This window comes from Puma concolor, chromosome A2 (assembly GCF_028749965.1).
Source record: "Puma concolor isolate L17-30 chromosome A2, mPumCon1.1.hap2, whole genome shotgun sequence".
Taxonomy (NCBI): domain Eukaryota; kingdom Metazoa; phylum Chordata; class Mammalia; order Carnivora; family Felidae; genus Puma; species Puma concolor.
Genome location: NC_141668.1, coordinates 35,090,554 through 35,103,132, shown reverse-complemented (window position 1 = coordinate 35,103,132; position 12,579 = coordinate 35,090,554). Strand labels below are relative to the sequence as shown.

The 12,579-nt window shown below is 39.0% G+C and overlaps 1 protein-coding gene across 2 annotated transcripts; it reads left to right on the top strand.

Annotated features, from left to right (window-relative positions):
* The first annotated feature begins 596 nt into the window (after positions 1 to 596).
* CAV2 (caveolin 2) lies at positions 597 to 8,633 on the top strand. 2 transcript variants are annotated; one of them, XM_025930033.2, is made up of 3 exons: positions 820 to 1,130; positions 1,460 to 1,647; positions 6,364 to 8,633. In XM_025930033.2, exons 1-3 carry the CDS (start codon positions 981 to 983, stop codon positions 6,512 to 6,514), a joined length of 489 nt encoding a protein of 162 aa, XP_025785818.2. In that variant the 5' UTR covers positions 820 to 980; the 3' UTR covers positions 6,515 to 8,633. The 2 variants fall into 2 exon arrangements, with proteins under 2 accessions (XP_025785819.2, XP_025785818.2); XM_025930034.2 differs by lacking the exon at positions 1,460 to 1,647 and having other exon boundaries at positions 597 to 1,130.
* Positions 8,634 to 12,579: the final 3,946 nt, after the last annotated feature.

The window sequence follows — 12,579 nt, the reverse complement described above, 5'->3', positions numbered from 1 at the left end:
CTGCAGTGTGGCTTTACCGCAGGGGTTTGTTTACAAGTTTCCTACAAGATAGTTGTGGATGTGACTGCATCTCAGAGATAACTGAAATCTTTCAAGACTTGATTCAGAAGAAAACTAAGCGTTTTAATTTAGAAGGAAAAAGAGATACCTCCTCTCTGCTCTGAGGGAGCAAACCCCTAGGGGTAGTGAGCTCACCAAACCAACTCCATTTCCTCACCTTGCCTCCAACAGGCTCACACATTCTGTGGGCGCCGGGATAGATGCATAGCTGATGCGCTTGCTGGATCCTCTAGCACTTGTGGGATTGCCTGGCAATCAGGAGTGTCATAACTGTGTGTTAGAGACCACGTAAGAGTTTGACGGGAATTTAATTCTCAGTAACTCTGTGAAGCGGCAACGACTCCTCCCATTTCACAAGGAGGTAGCTGAGGTCCCGAGCACACATGGTAAATGGTAGAGCAGGGAGAAGACAGATCTTGTGCTTCTATACCGGCGCTCCTAACCACCTAGCTGTCTCCCAGCAGTAAGTGCACCATCCCAGAACAACCTGCCAGCTCTTAAGGATCACAGTTCTAGGCATCAAGCGATGAGACCCGGGAGCCCTCCGGCCCCTCTGTGGCGGGAATACGGGTCCTGGTGCCCGGAGCACGCTTCTCCCGCCTGTGCAGGGCCGGAATGTGCCTGTTGGGATGGCGCCGGGCCGGGGACAGACGGGGACCTGGCCAGAAAGTGGCGGCGGGAGTCGCGGGGCGGGAACCACCTCTCCGGCTGCGTCCGGTTCCCGCCCCTCGGGCCCGGCCGCAGGGCGGGGCTCGGGTCGGGTCCGGGCCGGGAGCGGTAGCCGGCAGCGGGAAGCGGCCGCCGCCCGGGCCGCGCCGGGAGAGGCGAGGCGAGGCGAGGCGAGGCAGGGCGGGGCGGGGCGCGACGGGAAGGGGAGGCCGCGCCGGGCCGGCTGCAGCAGCCGCGCACCGAGCGCCACGATGGGGCTGGAGACGGAGAAAGCAGACGTCCAGCTCTTCATGGACGACGACTCCTACAGCCGCCACAGCGGCGTCGACTACGCTGACCCGGATAAGTTCGCGGACTCGGGCTCCGACCGGGATCCCCACCGGCTCAACTCGAACCTCAAGGTGAAAAACAGGGGCGGGCCGTAACCTGGGCCGCGCCACGGCCTGGGGGCGCTGGTGCTCCCCCTTTACGCTAGCCGGGATCCCACCCTCCACCCTCGCCACTGGGTCAGCCCTGCGGGGTCCGGGACCCAGAATCCACATGCCTCGGGGTCGCTTGTGTAACCAGGAATTCTTAGCCAAATTCCTGTTCCCCCAACTTGACCCTGAGAAGATAGGCAGCCCAGCCCGCTTCTCGCACCCGAGCACCCCTGGTTCCCCGGGGGGGGGGGGGGGGGGGGGGGCGGCGCAGGTTGGTGACAGTTCGGGATCCCTGTGTCTTGCCTCTGCAGGTGGGCTTCGAGGATGTGATTGCAGAGCCGGTGTCTATGCACTCCTTTGACAAAGTGTGGATCTGCAGCCATGCCCTCTTTGAAATCAGCAAATACGTGATATACAAGTTCCTGACACTGTTCCTGGCTATCCCCCTGGCCTTCGCTGCAGGAATTCTCTTTGCCACCCTCAGCTGTCTACACATCTGGTGAGAAAGGGCACACAGGGGTGGACCAACTTTCTGAAAGTAGGAATGTTCTTTGCCACCTGCCCCCTGCACTCCCCTTCTCCCAGGCCAGCTTGCAAGAAGGTTCATCAGTTCACCCACACAGTAGCAAGAACTGGGAGATCTGGTAGGGCGTATGCTTTCTTTAGAATCACAGGTTGGTTGGGTTAGGAGTTTAAACAGAAGTAATGTTCTTCTGTCCTCGGGTGTGATTTTCCTTCCGATGTTAATAAAGGCCCAGCTGACTGGAGGTGGAGACCTGGAGGCCATGCTTCCTGCCACAAGTTGTTCTCTTATAGGTCTGAGTTAGGACTTGTGCCAGTGGTTCTGGGCTAGGCTCTTATTTCTTTCATCACCTTTTATTCAGTCACCACCTGTGCTTGGGGTAAAACAAAAGTGATCTCTGAGCAGAATGCCAGTGACAGTATAACTGAACAGGGATATCAGACCTGGCTAAGCAGTGCTATGGAGGGCTGCTCCAGTCCTGCCACTAGCAAATGGCAAGGATGAGACCAGAGGAGATGCCATGTGTGTGCAATTGTGAGGGGCCCTCAGCACAAATGAATGAAAACTCAAGCTGCATAGGATAATGAAATGAGAAGTCCTCCAAATTACTTTTCTGCCTATGAGACATGGAGAGTGGCATCAACTTCAAGGGAAAGTAAGTATAGAAACCTGCTGGGCATTGGTAAGATGTTTTGAGTAAATTTATTCACACTCAAAATGCATCATAAAACCTTGAAGAATATTTTAAGCGTTAAAATTTTTTTGAAGGAAACTTTTATATTTACCAAGAAGTTGTGTTGTTATTATATTAAAAGGTATTCACTTTATCCTGAGAGAAAGAACACTCTGGTCACCCTGGAGTATCGCCACAGTTGTCAAGCTTGTGCTTTAGGGCAATCCTGGTGACATGTATAATCCTAAAATGCCTTGGTGTCTTTCTTAATCACTTCATATGGTATTGCCACACCCTAACACTTGTTGTGTCCATTGTTAAAAGTTAAGAAATTATTCTCAATTCCCTTTTACCTTGTAAATCAATATCCTTTAGTCACTTAGCTAGCTAGTTAGCTCAACCAAATAAATTTACTAAATGCTTGGTTTGTGCTGGGCACTGGGCCCAGGATGAGTAAGACAGATGTAGTATCTGCCCTCAATTTACTCCTAGCATATCAGGGCAACTGGCTAAGTATAGAAGTAGATGCTGAGGAAAACTCTGGTAAATCTGTTGAGGAAGGGGGAGGCACTAGGAAGTGTATGTAGAGAGAAAGGAGTCTAAAAAGAGGGGTTTTTCTTAAGTTTATTTTATTATTCATTTTGAGAGAAAGAGAGAGAGTTTGTGCAAGCAGGGGAGACGCAGAGGAAGAAGGAGAGAGAGAATCCCAAGCAGGCTCCTTGCTGTGAGCAGGGAGCCCAAAGTAGGCTTGGACCCATAAACCATGAGATCATAACCTGAGCCAAAATCAAGAGTCAGACACTCAACCAACTGAGCCACCCAGGTGCATCTAAAAAGTCTTTTAAAGGGTACATAAAAATTCACCAAATAAGTAAAGGACAAAAAACAACTATTTAATTTGATCACTAAAGATTGACAACAACTAAAATATATTGAGAGTGCCACAAGACTGGAAGAGGATGAAAATCTTTGCCTTTATACATAAGCAGATTCACAAAGGCCAGATGTATAGTTAGCTCATATTCTGACATTAGCATATGGATTTTTAAAAAGAGGCCTCAGCCAGCACATAAACTCTGGATTCCTAATGAACTGAAGCCAGTCATCTAACCTCTTTCAAAAATGTGACACACTGAGTAACCACATAGCATATTGTGAAATGTTGGCTATGAAGCTATTTGGAAGTATAGAGTGCCATATTTATAATCAACAGAGCTGGGCTTTCCTAAAGCACTTGCTGAGGAATTGAAAACAAAATGGTTTTCATTTACTAAATAGTGGAAAGCTATAAGTAAAGCTATAATTACCCAACAATGCTTCTCTTCACCTGGCTCTCCTGAAAATGGAAGGTGTTTTTTGTATGTGGTGCTTCCAATGATGAATCATCAAATCATTTCTTTTTCAGTCACATAAAATGTATTCTTTAACCTCAGCTTGCTTTTCAAATTACATTCATGTGGAACATTAATATTTAGCCATCACCCATTCATCATCAGGCAGCTGTGATTGCAAGTAGAGGAGTAACTTCAAACAAAAATGGTTAAAAAGTTAGTTTATAAAACTAACTTGATAAAATAGATTTATCATTAATAGATTACATTCCCATGACATGATAAGACCAGACCAAGGAGAGGTCTTACAGAACAAATCTATTTGAGTAAGCCTTTCTTCTGTTTCACTTCCTTTTCTTTCTTTTTTCTTTTGGCAGGGAATAGGGGTTGCTTATTATAAAGAGATTGGTGGCCAAAGCGATGAAAGTATGCAGCAATAGATATTCAAACCACATCACTTCCTCACCGTGGATCTGATTTTAGATTCTTTAAACAAACAAATAACAACAAGAAAAACACCTGGAGCTCAATCTGGTGATATCGGATCCTAGGTCAGAAGTACAGGTCATTAGGGACCAGTGGATTGTATTGATACCATACCACATTCAGATTGAGATAGCCACCTTGAAGCAACAGCAGATTATTGGTCATAAGGGGATCATATCAAAGAAATGTGCCTGGAGCTCCCTTACCCCTTGTTTTTGTTGGGATGCAATTCAGATAGATTGTCCAACTTATAGAAATATAGTGGTAGCACTTTCACTTTTAGAAGAAGTATTTAATATAGCAAATTGCTAATGACAATGCAATCTGCATGATACTATAGTTAATACAAAGCTAAATAAAAGTCTCTGTCCTAAACGCTTTGTTATTCAATGGAGGAATGTATAATCTTATAAATTATAAGATTTCTTTACGAAGTGTTTGGATCATTGTATCTTCTGACCCACAGTGAGAGAACAACAACCTAAAGAAAATTAAAATGAAATTAAAATAAATTTAAATAAAATAGATTTAAATAAAATTAAATTAAAATGAGTTCACCACATCCTATCAACTTAAGTCTCAAATGTGAGCAACTATACTTTGCTGAACTAGAAAGTCCACTTTGTCCGCTTAATTCCCTTTTAGGACATGGAGATCTAAGAAGTTATGGGGAAAGAAAATGTCTTAGCCTAAGGAAGAGTGGAAAGTATATTGTACTCTCAGTGAAGTAGATTTGGTTAGGAAACTTTCTGATTTAAAGTTTAGTCTTAGAGTACATCAATTTGAGATTGTTTTAATTGTTTTCACTATATATTCTGATTTCAGATTGTTCTATTTATACATGATGGCATCATATATACATTATAATAGTAGCATCATAAAGACATTCCAAGGGTATATAATAAATGTTAATCCCTATAGCCAATCATAAGAGCTCCTGTTCATACTTTAATTTGTAGTGATATGCCCAGGGCCACAAATCAAGTGAGAAACATAATGGGATAAGAAGTCAAAAGTTGTCATCATTCTGGTTTCCATTCAACTGTTTAGCTTTGAAACACCCAGTAATTAATTTTCTTTAAAAATTTCTTTAAGTCTTTAGCACTTAGAACAAAACACGAGATAAATATAAGTGTATAGACAGTCAGTATGAATAATTCAGTATTCTAAAAATATCTCAATCACACATTTGCCTGGTCTTCCTTTCACTTTTGACTAAGCACAACAGACCTTTATTTAAGTCACATTTTAATAGCAAATCAAGAAAATCAACCTTACTTCCTTGTGCCCATCCAGATAATAATAAAAATTCCATTGAGGCTCCCAGCAATTCCTGAGTGTTCAAAGATACTTTTGTGCTCAAATAGCACTACTACAACAGAGAGCATTATTCAGAGGATTACATAGAAAATTAATCAGCATGAAGAATATGCACGTTTGCAGTTATCTTAAGAAAAGACATAGAAAAAATAATTTCAGGATAGTCTAGGTTGTTTGTTTTGTTTTGTCTAAGAGTTTTGACAGGGTTCTGTCAAAGTATTTGCAGGGTTCTTTTAACTCTACCACACAGCTCTTTGTAATGACTATGAAAAATTAGTAATATTAAGTGTGACAGAATGCTAAATTCACTTCAGCTCAAACGTTTAATAAAGGTCAAGGATGTCCTCACTTAAGGAGCTCCGATTCTAGTAGGAAAGACAGAAATATAGCCATCTACTTATGATATCCTTTGGTAAATTTGAGGATTAAGAAATTTTATTTTAGTACTTTAGAAGCACAAAAAAGGAGTCTCCAACCCAGCCTGGATGAAGGGGTAGGGAAGTGGAGTGAGGAAACAGGAAAGGCTACCAGGAAATAGAACCTCAGGGAAAAATGAAGAATTAAGCAGGTTAATGTTTAGGGGCAGCGATCAGGTAGATATATTTACCGTTTTATTTATTTTTTGTTTTACTGATTCAGACAGCATGCCACCAATAGAAAGAGTACTGGTATTTGTCATCTACTTGCCTGTTTATTTTTTTAAACAACATATGTCTGTGCATCCTATCACTATGTGGGTCACTATTCATTTACCTGTTTCAAATGTTCGACCAAATTTAGGTAAATTAGGCCATTATTGTATCTTTCCAAGCATGTGCAAGAGTCAGTGGCCTTATTTGGTAACATCAGTAATCCTTACACAAATCTTTTCCTCCATTCCAGGATTATAATGCCTTTTGTAAAGACCTGCCTAATGGTCCTGCCTTCAGTGCAGACAATATGGAAGAGCATAACAGATGTTGTCATTGCCCCACTGTGCACAAGTGTAGGACGCAGCTTCTCTTCTGTCAGCTTGCAACTAAGCCACGACTGAACACTTGGACCCCAGGTCTAGAGATTTGGATACTGTAATACTTCTGTGTTGTTTTAATGTAAAAGCACTACTGTTCTGTTCATTTCCCAATTGTTCTAATCGAGCAAATTTTTAAGATAAGCAACCACTTTTAGAAATGTTTATTGGCAGATCTTTTCAAATAATCCTTTTCTAATTAATAGCCAAGGATTTCATAACAAACGTTATAGCCCGAATTAAACAGTAGGTTGGCAACACTTAATGTTAAAGGCAGACAGTTTTTGCTTTAGTAAAAAAGTATACATTTCATAATGATGAATTTATAAAGATCAAGGGACACTTCTTAAACACTATAATAGTTTTGTCACAACTGCTCATAAATAATATGCGATTTCTTATTTTTTTACTTTGAGAGTAATACTTTTAAAATTACCTTTGCAGAAAAAATCATGGCAATATTTACGGGAAAAATATGTACAGAAAAAAAAAAAGGTCCTAGGAATTACAATAACAAAAGCATGCAGTGGTAATAGATATCAAATATAATAAAACAAATAAATGTGAAAATAGATTCATGAACATCTGTTCCTTTAAATAGGATATTGTTAACCTGCAGGTCTATTTAATAAGATGTTGCATTTTACTGTATATTTTGTACTTACTGTAAATGTTGCTCTAATCGGATTGCTTTCAAGTACTTTTATTATATTATCTTATTGAACTAATATATAGAATGATTAAATGTATCTTTCCTGGGGAACTTCATTGGTGAGATTGCACTGTCTTGATTATGTAAGCATAAATATCTTCTTTGGGAATAGAATATAAAAGAGCGATATATAATATAAGATTTTTCTTTTTAAATTTTCTAACCAAAATCCTGAAAAGTTTTCTGACTTAGGTTTTTCTGGCTGTGACCTTAAAAATAATCCAGATCTAAATGGTATTTCATCTAGGAGATGCTTTCTCTCTTATAGTTAGAAATTAAACCTGTATTCTGCATTCCTGTTAATATCTCATTTTACCTTCAAGTAATACTGGTGCTATTTAATAACACTCAACATAAAGACTATTTTTGACACTTAAGTACTATTTCAACTACAGTGATTCATGGAGAAAGACTTATAGGAAAGTTGTCAGTTGTTGGGCCCATGCTATTGAGGTCCATATATATAAGTTAAAGAGTAACAGATACAGACTTTGAAGATGTTATCTGATATGGATTTTGTTAGTATAAAATTATTCTTATCATTTTTGAACTGTAAAGTCCTATTCAATGTTATGTCACTATTCTTTTAAAAATCTCATTATCCAAAATGATAGGCATGTACAAAATATGTTTATGATATAAGTGGTTACTATAATTTACATATCATAAAAGTCTATAAATGCTCAAATTTCAGAATTATTATCAGAACCTGAATTAACATTCCTCTGAACATCTTCATAGATGATAAATCTTCATTCAGTGAATATTAATTTTACTTTTCCAAATTACTAGGACTAGTGAATATAAAGGATGACTGAACTGGAATACTATTGGGGCCAAAGTAAACAAATGATTAAATTATAAAATTCCTATCCTTTTGAAGATAGCTACAAAAGAGACTTCAAAATTAGAAAAGATTCTCATGGTCATTACCTTAAAACATTACCACTCTTTTGACTATATAGATTTTATTATGTTAGTTAAAAAGGTCAGTCTCATGACTACAGTTATACTATAAACAATACAACTATGTATTTGAAGTGTTGTTTTTTTTTTTAATATTTGGATCTGTGGATTGGCTAAAAGTATTTGATTAATAAAATATGTATTTAAATAAATCATAAGCTTAAATAAATCATATCTTTCCAAATAGCTATTGACAAGTTTTAAAGCCAAAATAAATACAAATAGTCATATAACAAAACCTATTAACTTTTAACAAGTGAGATATATGACTTCCTTATTTCTGAATAGCATTGATTACTGTCAAAATGAATTTTTACTGAGACTTGCCATTAGCTATTTTATTTCATAGACTGAAATTCTGTACCAAGTGATCCAGGTTTCATGTGCAAACATGTTAGTTCTTTTCTTCAGGGGTGGGGCAAGTAGGCGATGAGTCTCTATAATAAACTTTCTAAAAATCCATAATGTGTTCATTGTTTTTATTATATTAAATACAAAATTAATCAATAAAGAACCTTTTTAAACCTTGTTAAAACCCCATAATAGAAAAAAAAAATATGAGTTATTGCTTATTCAGGAACGTATTTGTGAAAAATTATGGGATTGGTAATTTGTTTTCTCAGCACTTAAACTGGTTCCCTATAAATTTTTCTATCATTTGATGAACAGTATACACAATGAATTGTTCACAAACCCGTCATACTTCATCTTCCTCATGAAATGAAAGTCTCTTGCTAATCCTAAATAAACTGATAGTTCTGTTTTCAATTTTTTAAATAAGAAAGTAAAACAACATAAATCACATGTACTTGGATACTGGTGCCATGAAGCCAGACTAGAGTCCAAAATTATTTTTGGAAAGTGAGTATGTGAAGAGTAGCTGCTGATATTGGCATGGATTTTCCCATCAGTTAATCTGGAAAAATGACCAGCTTCTAATAATAAAGCAGGTGTTTGGCTTTTTAAAATGCTTTTTATAGTTTTGAAAAATTTTCCTCTTTTCAATAGTCATCCACATCCCATTGACTTATTTAGATGCCTTTCTTGGGAAGCTGTTACAGTGCAGTGAAAAGGGCCCTGCCTTCCAGGTTAGGCATCTGGATTCCAGTCTCAGCACTGCCATTACTGAGGTGTGTCACCTCCTGCAAAAGGTTTCACCTTGGGCTCTCAGTTTTCTTATCTTTAATGAAAGAATTGAACAAAAGGAGGTTTCAGGAACTTCCTATCTCATTGCTTTCTGTGACATCAGTAGGATAAAGCCTTGGCACTGTATGCAAACGAATCTAGCTGTTCAGGAATTTTTTAAAAATTAAAAATTTTCTGTCAGTTAGAGGGCTGATGTGCTATAAATACAATAACAAATACATTCACTTTTCACTCTTCAGTTGACTGTAAAGATGAGTGTGTGGCTTTGATTCTCTATGACAAGGATTCCTAGATTTTTAACAATTCTGAGGATTATTGTTACATTTTCTCTGAAAATAATGTGTTTCTCTATTTTTTTTAGTTAATTAAAGTGTATTGTATTTGAAGATGTTTCTGCCAAAATCACTGCTATTGCCTTCTTCATCTTTTGCCTGGCTAGTTGCCACAGCTGCCTAGCCTTCAATATTATCTTCTCTAGCCTTCAATATTATCTCCAGCCTTCAATATTATCTTCTCTAATCCATCTTCCCCTTCAAAAAATAGTGATCTTATCAAGACTCCCATGACATTCTCCTGTGTTAAACTATCAATGTATGTGGTTGCCCTTAGACTAAAATCCAAACTCTTGAGCTATTTAGACAAGGCCTTCACTACCAACCCATTGCTGTCTACTGTAGCCCTTACTGAAGTGCCATACTGCTCTTAAGTGCCCAACTCTCTTCTGTCCCCATGCCCACATCACTCCTCTCCTCATGGCCTGTCCCATTCCCGCTTCTAAAACTCCCCCACATCGAGTGCCTCTTCTGTGTCTTCAGAAAAAATCTTATGCAAACCCCTATTGTTACTTCCCACATGGTAAAACTAACCCTGTTAATCCCCTCTAGACTGCTAGATAGGTCGTTGAGAACCAAAAACATGACTTCCTCTTTGTTTCCTGGGATTATGAAATGGTGCCCAGCACATAGTGAGCTCAATCAATATTTTCTGAATGAATGACTATGTGAATAAATAGTTGAAAAAAACTTGGAATGACTGCAGAGCTGGAATGGGGATCACATTTCAACTTCATAATTTTCTTTATAAAGAAAGAACCAAATTTTCTTTATTTGCAAGAGAGGTTTGAAAGGCACTGATTCTAACGAGATTTCCTTTCTCACCATTTTCTCATTCATGAATCATCAAGGTGGGAAAACAAAAATGTATGTAAAACAGATATATTTCATCCTTGTCTTGTGATGCTTGTCTTTACTCTTAATTCTCTTATCTAAAATGTATTCTCATTTCTGAAGTGTAGGAAATACTAGCACTTAAAAACTCATTTGGAAACATGCTTCCTGGTATTCTAATATATTGCTATTTCCTTTACTATCCTATTTCCCATTTTGAAATGTATAATGCTAAAAGATAGTTTTATGGAGTTTTACATTTTAGAAAACCCAGTCCCATATGTTGTCTCATTTGAATCCCAGGACAAATTAAACAGCATGGCAGAGAAATCATATACATAATGGCTCAGTTTTTTTTAGCTTGCAGCTTTGTCATTTTAGGATGTTTATTTGAGATAACATGAGCTTAAAGGATTTTTACAAGGCTACACATTAAGAAACTAAAAAAAAAAAAAAATGTAGGTACTGCTACAGTGAAAAATTACCACCACAATGCAACTTATCATAAACCAGGATTTGGTATATTTCCTTCCTTCAAGGTATATATGTGGGGAGGACAAGGGAAAGAATTATAGGAGAAAAAAATCAGAGGATAAAGATATACTAGATATTCAGGCAATAATTTGTAGGAATCAGAATAATTTGGGCTTCCACAATTTAATCATCACAATCTCCTTTCCTATTCACCCCCAAACAGCAAATGAGCAAAAGAAGGCACTCTTTGTTGTACTTTACAACATTTTTGTACCCACTCCTTAGCCATTTTCTTTGGACTATATCTGAACTGTCACCAATAGAACATTACACTTTGATGCTTGCTTAAGTAAAAAGTACCCTTGGGTAGGGTAACATTTACATCCATAAACAGTCATCTATTACTTTCATGTGAATAAGAAGGGCATATTGAAAATTACATGAGGGACCTGAGCATGAGGGCCTTGACCTGAGTTCCATATGTGACTACCATATCCATATACTGATTAAAAGACACAGCACCAAAGAGAAAATTGGGACAGGAAAAGGGAAAATAGAAGGCTCCCATGATACAATCATCACCCATCACAGTTTTGCTTTTGGACAGCCCTGCCCCAAACCTCTAGTGAAGGGGGATGATGGAAAATGAGCAGGGATAGAGGGAGTTGAAATCATCTAAAGACTTTCCTTTCCTTCATAAAGAAATGTTATTTATGTCTTATTGAATGAAAAGGGCTAGAAGGGGTTGTGAGGGCTTTGCTACCTCCATGGGCCCTAAAGGCAATGCAGAAAAGCAAAAGTTAAAGTATAAAGAACACTACAAAGTCTGACTATCTGTCTCTCTTCCACCTTGCCTCTCTGTGCTGTTGACTGTTGCCATGTGTCCGTAGCAAAGAAAGAAGACCATGCAGCAGTCAGAGAAATCAGAGGACACCACTTCAACAATTATCCAAAAATAGGACAGAGACACCTATCTGCCTGCACTTGGACGTGTTAGGTCACTCAGCTTGGCTGCACGGCTGGAGAAGTGGTTTTTGCCATTATAGGAAAAGGTAGGGGTGGAAAATGATGAGAGAAAGGAAGAGACATGACTCAGAGTGGGAAACAGCACGTAAGCAGGGGAAATATTTCTCCCAGACATAAATGCATCAGGAAGAGATTGGAGCAAAAGGTCATCTTTGGAGCATTCTTTTCTTTCCCTGCCTCCTAGTAGCTTGTCATCCAGCACCTGCCAGTAACAAAAGGGGAGGGAAGGGCAGTAAGCAGGACCTGCTTCTCTAGCTGAATGGCATACCAGTTCCAGCCAACTGCTGGCTCAGCTAACTGGGACAGTGAAACAAGGAGTCATTTGGAAAGTTGCAGGGATAAACACACAGTTTCCCAGTGAGGCAAGTAGCAAGGATTAACCTGCTTCTTTTACTGAGGGGGAAGCTGGTTGGAATCCTTCATGCCTTATATCAGCAGATGAATTCTGATCTCCGATACAAACAATAACATTTACATTTGGTGGGCATTTATTGTCTACTAGGGTTTTATTTAACCTGCACAACAACCCAATGATATAGGTTTTATCATCATCCCCATTTTTCAGGAGAGTAAACTCATGCTCTGAGGTTGAGGGATTT